Source organism: Magallana gigas, chromosome 5 (assembly GCF_963853765.1).
Source record: "Magallana gigas chromosome 5, xbMagGiga1.1, whole genome shotgun sequence".
NCBI lineage: Eukaryota > Metazoa > Mollusca > Bivalvia > Ostreida > Ostreidae > Magallana > Magallana gigas.
In genome coordinates, this window is record NC_088857.1 from 19270562 (window position 1) to 19286919 (window position 16358).

The window sequence follows — 16358 nt, forward strand, 5'->3', positions numbered from 1 at the left end:
GGCCCCAGGACAATTCTTCGAGCTTACAAGAAGGTTCAGAGTTTGATGTAGCTTTATATCCCATATACATGTATAAACAATTGTTAAGGATCTTTTTGAGAACTCCAATACTCAACATGTGATATGAATATAAATCATCTTGTTAGAAAAGGGACTAATGATTATAAACATAAGAATATCCAGGGGGAAAATGGATTTCATTTATACAGGATCTACATGTATTTTTGTACATTGTCCAGATAGTTTGTATCATGACTCCATTAAGCTGATTTTATCATACCTATTGTTCCTCAGGTGAGTGATGTGGCCATGGGCCTCTTGTTTTTATATATAAATTCATCATTTTGCATAGATACGTTTGCTCTTTAGATCTATGCAAACTATAGTATGCACACTTCTGTAAATATAGATAAAAATAACAAAGAAATGTGTTGATTACTGTATTTATTGAACATGTATTAATATAAAACTGTGAATTATGAAATAAACATAATTTATATACATGTACATGTATAAGGAGCTCTATAAAAATATATACTTTTAAAAGCATGATGTATGCATTTTCAAATCCTTTTGAAAGGAGTGGAAGGAAGGATTAAAAGGCTTTTAGTTTAAATATATATCATATTTATGATTATCCTAATGAAATTATATAAAAAATACATTTCAATACAAAAGTACCACATGCAATGTATACTGCACATAAATATCTCCAAATTTATAACAATGTAAAGCAATATATTTCATTTACTGGTAAATGTCTAACAATTTAAAAGATATTAAAATATTGAACATGTTTCCATTGATATTATGCATATACTTGTACATGCTATTATGATGAATAATAAATACAATTTGGCAGCAATTCATCGTAAAAATAGAATTCCTAAAAATTAAATAACTGGTAAAATAAAAGGTCAATGCAATTTATTATCTCATAAAATTTGAAAAAAAAAAACATGTATATATAACATATAAATAAAATATGTATGACATCAGTTCCTGTATTTCACTAACAAAATGTACATATGGTGCATTATGTACATTGAGTTTAATATACTAAATACAATCACAAGAATTAACTGTGAATTGTTTTAAGCACAGAATTTTACTACAATTGTCCGTTGACATGATTTTTCATAGATTCTAAATATTAAATTCTCTTTTTAAAATGGCTATCTCCTTGTGATCGTATGTGTAGAATATGAATTTCATTTTAATACATGTATTTTGGTTTTGTTAATCAAGAAAGTGGGTATATGACTAGAAAAGGGTAGGAAAGGTAAAACAAATTCAAACTGCAAATTTACATATGCTAAGAGGCATATATGTATACATCTCTTCACTTTTTCATGAGAGATTTTGTTTGAACATCTTGACACACGTAAGAAATGCTTGCTATATTCCTATAGAGTGTAATGTACTGCACAACCTTTGACATCTGAGGTAGAATAATGTCATGGGTCAGAGCACTCCTGCTCTCAGCAGAGAGATTTTGTCTGCTGAACCCAACCTGCTTCAAGAAGAAGATCACAAAATCAAAGCAGTTGTGACGGTCCTCAATGTACCTTCAAAAGACAAACAGAAAAATATAAGATACCAAAGTATATGTGTATCCGTTACATCATGACTAATTTCAAAAGCTGGTATTTTTTCATAAAAATATCAGAAAACAAAATCCTAGCATTATGCCCACCTCTATTATATGTACAATTGATCTGCAAAAAAACAACCTCCTATATTGAAAACTGTAGGAGGAGTTTTCCGTACAATGAGGGTACCCTATGTGCAATATTTTGCCAAAAAATGACTGAAGTTCAAAAGCTGGTATTTTTTTCATGAATTATAAGAAATCAAATCCTAGCAATATGCAAACCTCTGATATATGTACAATTGATCTGCAAAAGAACAATATTCTATCTTGAAAACTATAGGATACCCATTCAATGAGGGTACCCTTTTGGCAGCCGCCTGCCCGCCAACCTGCCATTTTCACTTTTTAATAACCGGATTTTTCCGTAGGAAAACCCGGTTAAAAAATTTCAATCCAATTACATGTAATATGCACATGCATCTCTGACATATATGTACAGTACAATGATAAGCAAAACAAAATTTTCACATCTTGAAAACTGTATGAGGAATTTATTTGTACACTTGGGGTACCCTATATCCAATATTTGCAAAATACATGGCTAAGTTTTACAGTTGGTATATTTTTGCATAAATGATCAAAAATCAAAATCCATGTAACATAAACATCACTGATATACACTGTACCAGTATGTACAATTGATCTGCAAAACAAAAATTTCCTATCCTGAAAACTGTAGGAGGATTTATCTGTATACAAAAGGGGTACTCTATGTGCAATATTATGCCCCCCCCCAAAAAAAAATTCAAGTAATATGCACATCTCTAATATATATACAATTGATTTGCAAAACAGAAAACTTTCTAATGTAAAAACTGTAAGAGGAGTTATGTTAGCTGGTTGAAAGAGGGCAGACAAAGTGTAATATTTCCAAGGTAGAATAAAAGTGCATGGTCACTTACTTGGACTTTGTCCACATATTGGACTGAGATAGGTTATAAAGCGTGGCATCCCAGAGGTGGTAGATCTGGGGTGTGACGCCTCTATTTGACAGTGGAATCACGAGGCATTCCTCCCACCCAGCTACCCCTACATGAACCCCATCTTCATCATAGTCATACACTGTGCCTGAAATCCACATTGGTAACTATTGTTAGAGTCTTTTCTTCTTGTTATCTTGCAGTGAATTATAAACATTTGGAAATCTTATACTGATACATGTTCAACATATTCTTTTTGTTAATAGATATTTTTATATCTCACCTTTTGTATCAGTCACTCCTATGTGTAGATTGACAGAATTGTCATAATTTCTGCAAAAAACATTACCAAAAGGATAAAATAAACATGCATGCAAAAGCTAAGGAGACATAGAAGTCATCATTATCTGTGAAGAAGTTGACATCAACTTTTAACAGGAAAAATGATCTTTGCTAGCCAAAGATTTTTGGTCAACTCTACTCCCAAAAAACCAAGGTAATGGGCGAGCTTGTTTTAACAGGTTGGGACCAATCAATCAAATGGGATAAAATAACCCGTTCGGGAAATAAAAGCCCAAATGGGATATAAATTTAAAGTGCATCAATAAAAATTTTTGATTTTGAAATTTTTGATATAAATCTGCATTAATATGTATCAAATACAAGAACTTTTGGTTAAGAAGTTTTTCTATATGTCTATAGTTTGTAAAATTGATCCCCAAGAAGTTTTGGATATACTGAGGGATTAATCTCCATAATTATAGTATGGCTACAGAAAAAGTTGATACATTTCATCTATAATTCTATTAATGTGGATAAAATTTATACATGTATCTGAAATTTCAAAATCAAAATTTTTCTATTTTTTGCACTTTAAATTTATATCCCATTTGGGCTATTATATCCAGAACGGGCTACTATATCCTATTTGGGCGTTTGGTCCAAACCTGTTTAATGAGTTTTTTTTTTTTTTAGATCTGACTGGTTTGTGGGAACTGGAATGGACCAGGAAACCTTGGAGCTCTAGCATAGATAGTAATAATCAGTTATACCGGTACTTTGTAGGTCTTCTTTTGAATTTTTTTGTGTTCAAATAAGAAATTAAATGATCAACATACCTGAGAAAAGTTCCAACTGTTGGTCTTACAACCAGTGACACCGGTGACTCACCAGCATTGGTGAGGGGTGAGGGGAGCTTGTATGGGGGGATACGACTAGGCGAGTGAGTCGTATTATAGTGACACAGAGGACAGACAGGAGGGACAGAAAAACACAGAATATTGGTCAGCTTGTCACAGTGCTGCCAGCACAAGATATCTGGCGTGCTTCTGGACATCGTTTTCCTGATTTTCTGTGCAAAGAAACCAAGGTAAATCCAAACGTTTACAATGAATTGGATTAAAAATAACTTGTTATTTAAGGCTCTGATACAAACATATTTAACACAGTCTGGGACTGTGTCCCTCGGGCGACAACTTGTAGATGTTCCTCTTGTTTCTTTATTTGGCACAGTGACAGTCAAAACAAACACCTGTCTCACCTGCAGCAAGTTTGTTTGGGTTGGTTCGAAAGTAGGTAAAGCGTTCACGAAATATTCGTGGAAAATGTTAAAGCAAAAGTTATGAAATGTGTGGTTAAAAACATAAGTTTGAGATTTAAGAAACACATATTTTTTATAATCTTTTTTTTTTAAATAACAAACTAGATTGTAGAAGAATCCGTACGAGTTAACCAAACAAACTAGTCCTCTTTGTGCCACTGCAAATCGCCCTACGTCAATTCAACACCCTTTCCCCGAAACAACTAACACCATTTGAAAAATTCTACATAATATTTTAAGTAAAATTCGATCAAACTATATTAGGAAGATCAAATTTTTATTTACTCATGGTTTTATAAAATAGACTTTTTAACTGCGAATCCGTTTGATAAAATCTCTTTAGGGGGATGAATTTGCAATGGGACAATATTTGGGCTAGTCAAGAGAACCAGTCAAAAACGCAAAGATGTCGGTACAGTCTCTTGTTAGTGCTAAAAAGAAAACGTTTATTGGGTTGCCTGCCCCGTTAGGCTACGTGCCAGGTCTTGGAAGAGGGTAAAATAAATATTTTGAATATCATGGAGAAGTAAATTACTCTTTTAAACTGGAATATAACATCTCAAACAAGTATTGGTGGTTTTTATTTTACTAAAGCAGAAGCCGGTAGTTTTTCACATTGTGTACTACTTTAAATCATGTTTTAGTACTAGTAAGTCAGGAGAAGAGCTTTCTTTTTTTATGTAATACTATAGCTGATTTTGCTCTTAATTTGGTCGGACAACTTTCATTTTATTTTGAACTTGATTGCCTGATATAATGCACACGGTGGCTACTTATTATACCAAGTATTTTCATTTGTATTTTTGTTTTTTCAGTGCAACCGGCTTTACAACAAGATCTGATATTGGTCCGGCAAGAGATATAGATGATATTTCGTAAGTACATGCATGTAAAGGCTGGCTTTTTGCATAGTTTATAACCTTCTCTTTTGCTGTTATGCTTTGTATAACAATCTGGATTTTTAAATAACTGGAAATATAAGTTTTAAACATGTGCCCATCATCCTGTTATGTTTTTAGTGATGATCGTCATGCACCACCCATAAAGAAGAGCAAAAATGATGATGAAGAGGAGGAAGATTTGAATGATGCTAATTATGATGAGGTATGATCTATCATTAGAAGAAAGGGTTATAGAAATTTGTTTGTATTTTAAAGAAAAGTTGAAATTCCTGGACAATTTTGAACTCTATTCCTAAAAATTAACATTATTAATGCCTGTCCAGTCGTTAAGTTATGTGGGAAGTTAGGTTTTGATTGATTTTAATATTCAATTAGTGGAGCACATGGCTCAGTGGTAAAAGGTGCTGGGCCAGTTGCACAAAGGTCACAAGTTTGTGCCCGGTTGTGGTCACGCCCAGTTGTTGTCACTTGATCTTATGTTTTGAGTTCTTAGACAAGTGATTTTATCTGCATTGTCTCATTCCACCAACTGCAATTGAGAACCGGCTTATGCTGGGGTTAACTTGTGATGGACTGGTGTCCCATCTAGGAGGAGTAAATGACTATTATCTGCTTAGCACCATGAAAACTGGAGATAAGCACCAACCCTATGCACCTTCATGGCTCGGAGAAGAATTTTACTTAATTTGATATTCAATAAATCTTAATCTAGGACATTAATGCATTATGTAAATAATAAGTAAAATATAGCATATGGTCATTAGTCGTTGGTATGACTTAGCAATTTATTATTTGAAGATACCTTAGATATCATTGAAGTGGATTAGGAAATGTAAATATTAATAATATATAAAGGTAAATTTTGAATGGACTTTTCATTGTTTTCATGATCACTATACAACATCTAAGTGACATTTAATTTCATATAAATCACAGTGATACTGTAACTAAAATTATCTCCCAATGTATGTACACTTTATTAACAAGTGTCTTTTGTTTCCTTCTACCTTATAGTTTACTGGTTATGGAGGAAGTTTATGCGCAAAAGATCCATACGACAAAGATGATGAGGAGGCAGATGCTATATACGAGGAAATTGACAAGAGAATGGATGACAAACGTAGGGAAAGGAGAGAGCTGAAACTGAAAGAGGAATTAGAGAAATATCGTCAGGAAAGACCAAAAATTCAGCAGCAGTTTTCAGATTTAAAGGTACTTATAAGAAATGTGTTGAAAATAAAAAACAAAAATCTAAGTTAAGACAACACATGTAAGATTTGATTATAGGCCTTCATGTAATGTTGTTTTTAAAAATTTTGATTTGCAGAGAGATTTGGCTGCTGTCAGCGAAGATGAGTGGTTGAACATACCAGAGGTAGGGGATGCCAGAAACAAGAAACAGAGGAATGCGCGTGCTGAAAAGTAAGAGTTGTATCATGATAAATGTATTGAGAAAAAAAATTAAACCAGAAGATATTAAAAACATGCATACATCTACATACCTGTACCTGTACACATATTAGTTTTAAATGAAAATCCTCTTTATTCTTGACATACATGTATCATACAATTTTTTCTTTCAGATTTACACCAGTTCCAGACAGTGTGTTAGCTAGAGCAGCAGCCAGCACAGGGACAGCAAACACCATATCTGACAGGGACCAGGTATGTCTGTCAATTTTTTTTTTTTTTGAGTTTGAATTTTTGCAGTTTCTGATGAATTGGCATCATCATCATTAGATACCAATGACTGAATTTTCTTTAGATAAAAGACAATTTAAGAATATGAGAATCAAATGAAAATAGATGACATTGTCTTGGACAAAAGATCATACTTAACTAACATTAATTAAATAACCTCCAATACTTTGTTATTAATAGAATAAAATAATAGAGATATAACTACATATATAATAATTATAATAAATACATGTAAATGTTGGCAAGTGCCAGTTGTTACCTCAAAATAGTTTTATGACCTTTTTAAGTATTGAGCATTTGTATCAACTTTGAAGTTTTTGAATTATTGCTTTTTGTCTACAGAAGTTTGGTGGCTTAAACACCCCATTTGGTGCCATCACCCCTCTAGGAACCTCAACACCCAGTGCAGACATTGACATGAAGAAGATTGGGCAGGCCAGAAACACTTTGATGGATATAAAACTTACACAGGTAACTGTTGATAATGTTGAGGAAATTTCTTTGGTAAAAGCAACAAATATAAAGTACAAATGCTTATCTATTTCTGCTGTGAAATTGAAATGTTTTGTAAAATTATCAGTGGTACACGTATATAATGTCTATTTGCACATTTACTTTATGTATGAGATTCTTCTGTTTTCAGGTGTCGGACTCGGTCAGTGGACAGACAGTGGTGGATCCCAAAGGTTACCTGACAGACTTACAGTCCATGCTGCCTTCTCATGGGGGAGACATCAAGTAAGACTACACACCTATCTGTCCATTAATTGGCTAATAAATCAAACCTCGGATATCAAATAAGACTATTATGCAATATCTATCTATAAACTGGCTAATAAAGTCAAATCTCGGACATCAAATAAGACTATTAGGCAAAACAGTGTATCTATCTATAAACTGACTGATACAGTCAAATCTTGTTATCTAGAACTCCAAGGGAGTTAATCTATACATAAGCATAGTCTTTTTTCAAGTGTAATTTTTCATGATTGAAAGTAAGTTTTCAAATGCCTTTTATAAAACTTTTTAAAATTCAAATTTTTGTTACTGATGTTAATCACCTGTCATGTTTTGTAGTGATGTGAAAAAAGCCAGACTTCTTCTCAAGTCAGTCAGAGAGACAAACCCCAAACATCCACCAGGTACATTATAAGTTTCATTGGTCTTCTTTTCATCATAACAAAGTAATGTATAATTATATGCAGTTTCAATGTATTAGATTCATTGCATGAAATAACACACAAGTACATGTACATTTAAATGTATAAGTACTTTATACAGAGTACTGTAAACATATTATATATTTTGCGTGTACAATATTTGGCCAAAAGTGATTTTTAAACAAGATGGCATGGATTTGAATCAGCATATTTGTAAAAGTACCTATTCTTCTACACGTATGCAAGGCATTTAGGGATGTACGATAATTCATTTAGCAGAAGCCGCTTTGTGGTTAAAACAGTAAAAAATACATGGCCTAATGTTATACATCTACAAAACCTCACTCGCCCAGTAAAATTAGAAGGGAGCTTGAAATATATATAAAAGAGTTTATCATGCAGTAACTGGGGTGTTATACTTTGGCCTTTCTATATAAAAAGGGGATTGAGATTGTTATTTTTATTGCTCTTGAGTGAAAGTGAACACTGTGAACAGTGCTGAGAAAAAAAAACAACGCAACAATTACGAAATAAGATTGGACAACAGGACAGTAGGGATGTACAATGTATTGGAGTTTTCTATATTGGGATCAAAAACAGGATTTTAAGCTAGAGTTGTTAAAATTCCAGCTTGATCCCCAAAATTGTGATACATACAAACTGCCTGCACTGTACAGTCTTTCCGATTTTATCCATATTTTCACAATTACTTGAAATGATTCAATTTTTTTCCTTTATGGATAGCTTGGATTGCCTCTGCTAGGTTAGAGGAAGTGACAGGAAAGATGCAGATAGCCAGGAATCTGATCATGAAGGGCTGTGAGGAATGTCCAAAGAGTGAAGATGTGTGGCTGGAGGCGGCGAGACTAATGGTCAGTGGCCTTGATACATTAATGCCTGGTGAAACCTGTAGCAAGAATTTAATTGCCTATAGCCTTGTGTATTGAAATTTGTATTGTGCATGTCAATATTCTAATTTTTAAAGTCAACAGAGATACAAGATTTCATACATTTAGCCTGTAAAAAGTTGGCTCAATGAAATAATTCATATTGAGAAATTATAAGAAATACCGTTTACATGGAAATATTCGCCCCCATTTTTATTTTCGTCTCTTTCGCCCTGGTTTTCAGTGGGCATATTTAAGACTTCCAGTATCTCATATTATCCCTCAGTCTTTAAAAACAACTGTGTCTGGACAAATTCAAGACTGAGCAAAACTGTTTGCAAGACTAGTGTAGAAAGGCGAAAATTACACGGAGCATAAATACAATGTAACCCTATATACATTACAGCAAATTCTGCTTAAACTTGTGGTAAATTTGTTACAAGAAAATTATTAGATTAACCAAATATTATATTATGTACAGATTGCTGCAGAATAAAAAATAATGTGTTTAAGGCTCAATTTATCAATAGACAGATATATATGTGCATGTCATATGCATGATAGTTGTTTATGTAAGTAGTTCAAGTATTTAATACTTTGATACATAACTGCTTTTATAGCCAGGAGACCAGGCCAAAGCGGTGATTGCCCAGGCAGTGCGACACCTCCCCACTGCTGTCAGGGTCTGGATCAAGGCTGCTGACCTGGAGTCAGAGATCAAGGCCAAGAAAAGGGTCTTCAGGAAAGGTATAAATACTAACAGCAAATCAGGGTACTTTTACTGATGAAAAGACTATACATGTATAATTAAAAGTGATTCCAAGTTCAATTGTACCATGATTCAGTGATTTTGTATTGATTTTTTGGTTTCATAATCTTGTATTGACAAAAGTGAATTAGACTATAAATGGTGCATGAATCCTGTTAATTTTTACAGCACTAGAGATGATCCCAAACTCTGTTAGACTATGGAAGCAGGCTGTTGAGTTGGAGAATGAGGAGGATGCAAGAATCATGCTGAGTCGAGCCGTGGAGTGTTGCCCAACTAGTGTTGAGGTAGGCATATTTTATATGAATATTTCACAATACAAATGTTCTCCTTACAAGTATTTCTTTAGGTTTACCCACAATTTAGGTGAATCATAAAAATCAAGTTATTTTTAAATTGGTTTTATTCTCTTTTAGGTTTTTTGTTGTCTTAAAAGTTTTTTTTTTTAAAAACATAAAATGTAAAAATTTTATTTGTGTTAAAATGAATACATATACAGTGGTATGTTATATTTTTCAACTGCATTTCAAACTAGTTCAAACCAGTTTTCAATGAATCTGATAAATCATTGTTAACCTTTGATTTTACAGCTCTGGTTGGCTCTCGCACGTCTAGAGACATATGAGAATGCCAGAAAAGTCTTGAACAAGGCCAGAGAAAACATCCCGACAGACCGACAAATCTGGATCACAGCCGCCAAACTGGAGGAGGCAAATGGAAACATACACATGGTGGAGAAGATTATAGACAGAGGTAAAGGCTGATGAGGTGATAGGAGAATTTGTCGGTCATTTGGATGGTCTAGAGAAATACAGTAATGTGAAGCTGTATACTTGTATAACTGGAATATTTTTAATCATTATTCAATATCCTGAGTAGTGGAAAGTTCAGGCTGAGTGGTAGAAAGTATAGCTAGATGGTTCTTCTTGAGAATTTATATCGGAGACTCTCTCAAAAATTTCATACTTCTTCGTTTGTTTGATCATAGTCAAATTTGAGACTTGAATTTTCACGTACTGTAATTATGTACATGTGCATTGATACTCAAAAATGATTTTTCACAACAGCTTTGAGTTCTCTAAGAGCCAACATGGTAGAAATCAACAGAGAATTGTGGATCAAGGATGCAGAGGATTGTGAACAAGCAGGCAGCATTCACACCTGTCAGGCCATTGTGTGAGTATAATTAAAATTCATTTATTCTCAAGGTTTAAACTTGTCAATTTATCAGATTTTGTCCTGTGTTTATTCATTGAGTATGGTTCTATTTTTCATTTATTTTTTGAAATTCAAACCACACAAAATCTTGCTTTCCTTGTGATCTTCATCCTCCTTGTGTAAATGATTCCAGAAAAAGTTGTTATGTTTTGTTTTTAATGTAGAACATCGCCTACCGGGTATGTTTTTTTTTTAGCCGAGCTGTAATTGGTGTTGGAGTGGAAGATGAGGACAAGAAACATACATGGATGGAGGATGCCGAATCTGTAAGTATTCTCATAATTTATTCAGTCAAGAGTACAGTTTAATACATGTATGACAAAAAGAGCACTGATTTAAAAAATTTGCCAATACTTGGTATATCTTATTCAATGTTTGAGATTTTGTCTGGCCCACATGTTTTTGGTTTTGTCTTTCCTAGCTTAAATAGAGTTTAAGTGAACAAAAATGACAGATTTAGAAATTAGGGACAATTAGGATTATCTTGAAAATGTATTGATTAAGTACATGTATATGTAAATGTGCCTCCACAACATGTATTGACTTTTAAATAAAATTTACTTCATTTGAATTAATCCATGAATTTGATTTTTCAGTGTGCTGCCCATGAGGCTTATGAATGTGCCCGGGCCATTTTTGCACATGCTTTGTCAGTCTATCCAAGCAAGAAGAGTATCTGGCTCAGGGCAGCTTACTTTGAGAAAAGTCATGGGACAAGGTAAAAAAAAATATTGAAACATCAAATAAGAATATTTTGTAATGATTTTATATACATGTACATCATGATCCCTTGTTACTCTAAACTCTTCTAGTAAAACTGTTTGCTCAGTACATGTACATTGTCATAATGTAAATTCTAACTGCAGTGTGTGGGGTTAAAAACCAGATGTTTCTTTTTATTACAACTTCCAATTTTTAACTGACCTAACTTTCCCAGGGAGTCTCTGGAATCTCTGCTACAGAGGGCAGTGGCCCATTGTCCAAAGGCTGAGGTTCTCTGGCTGATGGGAGCCAAATCCAAGTGGTTGGCTGTAAGTGTTGATTTTATTAATGCATGTAATCCAATTGAATTCTCAGTTATCATTCTCTGATTTAAGTCTCCAGAAGTTAACTTTATTTGATATTCCCTGTGTAATTGGACTCATTTATTTTTTTGTGCAAATACAGGCTTTTTGCACAACATGCTTTAGCAATATTTTGCAAATATCAATATAAAAAAATGTTGCTATCTAAATGTATCTACATGTGTACTTAAATTTGCAGTTTTCATTCTCTGATTTTAAGTCTCCAGAACTAAACTTTATTTGATATTCCCTGTGTAATTGAATTCATTTATTATTATTTTTTGTGTGCAAATACAGGCTTTTTGCATTAAAAGTTTTGGCAATATTTTACAATTATAAACATAAAAAAAAAGTTGTTACCTAAAATGAAAATCACGAAATGTTTAATTTCTAACTACAACAGGGAGATGTGCCCGCTGCCAGAAGCATCTTGGCCTTGGCTTTCCAGGCCAATCCCAACAGTGAAGAAATCTGGCTGGCTGCCGTGAAGCTGGAGTCGGAGAACAATGAGTTTGAAAGAGCCAGGCGACTGCTACAGAAGGCCCGAGCCAGTGCTCCTACAGCCAGGGTAACTGAATGTACTGTATGCAGAGAAATATTCGCTCCTGTTTTAATTTTGCCATTTTCGTCCTTGTGGTCAGTTGGCAAATTTAAGACTGGATTTAATGTCTCATATTATCTCTCTGTGTCTTGGCAAATTCAAGACAGGGCAAACTGTTTGCAAGTGTAGAAGGGCAAAAACTACATGTGGCAGAAATAAACCTGTATACAGTATATGATTGTGTGTTTGGGGATTGGGGTTTAGGTTTGAGTTTGCAAGTGGACAACAACTTCATTTCACATTCAGTATGCGCAGACAAATTTGAATTGAACTATAATAAATAAACTACTTTTTACCTGATTATCCCTAAAGGATATTTGCATTTTTTTGAAATACCAGCAATTAAGAGAATTGCATCTATAGCTAACAATTTCTAATTTCATTGACTAGGTGATGATGAAATCTATCAAACTGGAATGGTGTCTTGGAGAAATCAAGAATGCACACACATTGCTACAGGAAGCTGTCAAACATTATCCAGACTTTGCTAAGGTCAGTAAAAGGAGAGAGAGAGAGAGAGAGAGAGAGAGAGAGAGAGAGAGAGAGAGAGAGAGAGAGAGAGAGAGAGAGAGAGAGAGAGAGAGAGGAGAGAGAGAGAGAGAGAGAGAGAGAGAGAGAGAGAGAGAGAGAGATTTAATGTTTTATTAAATGATTAAATTATTAATTCTGCTACTTACAACTTATACATCAGTGTACATGTGGTTATGTATAGAGTATTAATTCTTGTTATCCATGTAGCTGTGGATGATGAAGGGACAGATTGAAGAGCAAAATAACAACAAAGAATTGGCAAGAGAGGCCTACAACCAAGGGGTAAGTCATGTGGTTACAGGGTCATTACACTTGTTAGTTTCGGCACAGGTTGCGTTGTCAATTTCTTTGCTCATATACCCATCACTTATTGTGCTATGAATTTTCTACAAAAAATATCCTTCAAATTTTTAAAATAAATCTTTATAAATTTTGCTGTTTTAATATAAAATTCATTGCACTTTTCTGTTCCATTAAATCATACTGGTCAGTTTCACATCTTTATTAGGAACAAAAAGTTTAATCTTTTTATCAAAGAAAATTGTTTAGATTCTAAGAAATACAAATAAACGTATTTAAACCTTGCAGCTGAAGAAATGTCCCCGGGCCATTCCTTTATGGCTACTGATGTCACGCTTGGAGGAGAAGTCAGGGCAGCTGATTAAGGCCAGGTCTATTCTGGAGAAAGCCAGGTTAAAAAATCCACAGTGTGCTGAACTGTGGTAAGTATCAAACCTTTATAGTAATATTTTGTGTAGTTTTAGGGAGCAGTAACATGAAACAGAGGGTTTTCCTTTGAAATCTCTTTTTAATGCATTGAGAACTGCCAACATTGAAATAGCTTGTTAAGTCTTATTTTGTAATACATTTTGTGTTGTCAGAGCACAGTGAAATAAACATAAGTATTAAAATTCACATGTAACTGACATGAAAAATATTTATTTTTAAAAAAAAAAAGCTTTGTATTTTTTTATGATTTTTTTCTTCTGAAATGTACATGTATTTTTCATTGTTTTCTTAAGGCTAGAAGCAGTTCGAGTAGAGAACAGGGGCGGTCTGAAGAATATAGCACAAACACTTATGGCAAGAGGTATTCTTCCAAATTTGTACATGTATATATAAAACTGGCATTTGGGGTGTATGTATTACACGTATTAATGAGAACAATTTAAAGAAGGAAAGAATTTTTTCAATGTATACTAATTTTTCGGAATCATGTTTTTGTTACCTGTATTAAAAGATCTGTTTTACAGATGTACCTTCTACCTTGTATTTAGAGGACTTAATAAACCAAGATTCTCCATTGTTTTGTAGCTTTACAGGAGTGTCCAAACTCTGGAATTCTGTGGGCTGAATCTATCGCAATGGAGCCAAGACCTCAACGAAAGACAAAATCAGTTGATGCTCTGCGCAAATGTGAACACGACCCTCATGTACTTCTAGCAGCCTCCAAGTAAGGATGCTGAGTACTTTATCAAATGTTTATCAAACTGAATGAATTAATAGCATGTTAAAGATCCAACTCAATAGTACCTTCCTTTTAGAGCAAACTAGAGGAAAAAATTAGAGTACACAAAAATTAATAAGTTGTTAAATCCATTACTTTTCAGATACATATTTTGGGCAGAAAGAAAGGTAGCCAAGGCCAGGGAGTGGTTTAATCGTACGGTCAAAATAGAGCCGGACCTGGGTGATGCCTGGGCGTATTTCTACAAGTTTGAGCAGGCTCACGGTGATGAGGTATGGTAGCGAGTTTATTCCGATTTTTAAGATTACACTAGTCTCAAAAACATTTTTGTTATGTAAATGAATAAGAGTTAATTTTTTGGATGGTAATGAGCAAAAAACCTATTGCATTGATTGTTTATTATGCAAGATTATGTCATACATTATGTAATAAGCATTTTCATTTTCAGGATTCCCAGGCAGACATTAAGAAGAGATGTATTAATGCCGACCCTAAGCATGGAGAGTTTTGGTGTCAAGTGTCCAAAGATATAAAAAACTGGAGACTCAGAACGGAGCAGATTCTGCCATTGGTGGCAGACTGCCTACCATTGCCCACATGAGGGAAATAATGGTGTCTTGATGATAAAACTTTTTTATTTGGCACAATGTCTTACAATGAGATTTTGTCATTTTAATCAAAAGTTTTATGAAGAAGAAGTTAGGTCTGTTGAAGAAGGAAGTTTTATGATTGTAACTTTCAATGAAAGGCCATTAAAGATAGTGACATGTAACTTGGATGAAATGAATTGTCATCTGTGAACTGTTACCCATCTTCTGTATTTGTATGATTCAATATTGATGAGATGTACATGTACATATACATATATTGCTGCATCCATTAGAATTTACTGATAATACAGACATTTTGTAAATGTGTATGGTTTTTGTATTTATTTTATACTTGTACTCATCAAGAGTTTTTGATTTTTTCAGGCACGTAGCATCAGGGGGGGCCAGGGGGGGCCTGGCCCCCCCTGATGCTATGTGCCTTTTTCTTGCAGCAACCAATTTTTTATAATTACATATAAAAAAAAGAATAATAATGGAGTTGGCCCCCCCACTTTTTAGGAAGTTTAATAGTAAAAAATTGATATGAAAATAAGGAAATGAGTAGTCAAATTGAAGTTACCCCCCCCCCCCCCCCCCCCCCAGATTAGGAATTGAATGATTTGAAGGAAATAAAATTTTGGTAGGGAAGAATTTTTTTTTGGAAGTATAGTTGAGTATACCCCCCCCCCCTACGGATTAGGATTTTGAAGATTTGTGGAAACTTTAAATTTCCTTTTTTATTTCTTCTTTTTTTTCTGCTTGTCAAGTTTTTTTGGATGGTCTGGCCCCCCCCCCCCCCCACTTTCAAAAACGATGCTACGTGCCTGTTTTTACTTCAATTCGGAAGATATTAATACCTGTAGTTCATATGAGCACATTTTAAAGTGACTAAGTACAAGTACACAGCCTTTGTTCTGAGAAGAAATCATTTGACATCAACAAAATAATTATTTTCTTTAAAGTTTAGGTTTGTGTTTAGTTTTGGCTCCATCCCCGGTTCTTCCAGTACACATTTTGTTACGAATCAAGACAGTCCACAGGTAAAATCAGTCTTTTCTGCAAGTTAACTGTAAACAGAGATGAAAATTAACATTTAATTGCCTCTTGAGTGAAAGGTCATAAAGAAGGAAGATCTTTATTTTCTCTACACAGGTTTGGAATGTTTTGTGAGAATTTTTTTTTCTGGTCATCACTTATGTTTATTGTGTAGGGGAAAAATTGGAAGCACAATCCTGTATGTTTTATGAAGTGATTAATTTGAATTGAAGGAACCTTTGCAAAGTAAACACTATG

At 33.9% G+C, this 16358-nt stretch overlaps 2 protein-coding genes across 2 annotated transcripts; one reads left to right on the forward strand and one right to left on the reverse strand.

Moving 5' to 3' along the window:
• Nucleotides 1-1175: 1175 nt before the first annotated feature.
• Nucleotides 1176-4231, reverse strand: LOC105343775 (MKRN2 opposite strand protein). Its single transcript, XM_066085548.1, has 5 exons — nt 4115-4231; nt 3693-3925; nt 2858-2907; nt 2557-2722; nt 1176-1568 (listed from the first exon to the last, which is right to left on the reverse strand). The coding sequence occupies exons 2-5, from the start codon at nt 3908-3910 to the stop codon at nt 1343-1345; spliced, it is 660 nt and encodes a 219-aa protein (XP_065941620.1). The 5' UTR covers nt 3911-3925; nt 4115-4231; the 3' UTR covers nt 1176-1342.
• Nucleotides 4232-4559: 328 nt separating this feature from the next.
• On the forward strand, nt 4560-15392 carry LOC109617927 (pre-mRNA-processing factor 6). Its single transcript, XM_066086286.1, has 25 exons — nt 4560-4669; nt 4990-5049; nt 5194-5278; nt 6091-6288; nt 6404-6498; nt 6660-6741; nt 7120-7248; nt 7421-7515; nt 7855-7919; nt 8682-8809; nt 9445-9571; nt 9762-9880; nt 10184-10346; nt 10661-10769; nt 11008-11077; nt 11408-11529; nt 11749-11842; nt 12279-12443; nt 12867-12968; nt 13215-13289; nt 13596-13729; nt 14030-14097; nt 14322-14460; nt 14618-14747; nt 14924-15392. Exons 1-25 carry the CDS (start codon nt 4581-4583, stop codon nt 15074-15076), a joined length of 2796 nt encoding a protein of 931 aa, XP_065942358.1. The 5' UTR covers nt 4560-4580; the 3' UTR covers nt 15077-15392.
• The last annotated feature ends 966 nt before the right edge of the window (nt 15393-16358 follow it).

Bases quoted from the DNA above. Each gene is read 5' to 3' on its own strand.
- LOC105343775 (XM_066085548.1), bottom strand. From the start codon at position 3,910: ATGTCCAGAAGCACGCCAGATATCTTGTGCTGGCAGCACTGTGACAAG. The intron at 2,723-2,857 runs GTGAGATATAAA...TGTGGATTTCAG, and splicing joins AGGAGTGACTGATACAAAAG to GCACAGTGTATGACTATGAT. The intron at 1,569-2,556 runs GTAAGTGACCAT...TGTCTTTTGAAG, and splicing joins AATATGTGGACAAAGTCCAA to GTACATTGAGGACCGTCACA.
- LOC109617927 (XM_066086286.1), top strand. From the start codon at position 4,581: ATGTCGGTACAGTCTCTTGTTAGTGCTAAAAAGAAAACGTTTATTGGG. The intron at 10,347-10,660 runs GTAAAGGCTGAT...TTTTCACAACAG, and splicing joins GGAGAAGATTATAGACAGAG to CTTTGAGTTCTCTAAGAGCC. The intron at 12,444-12,866 runs GTAACTGAATGT...TTCATTGACTAG, and splicing joins CCAGTGCTCCTACAGCCAGG to GTGATGATGAAATCTATCAA.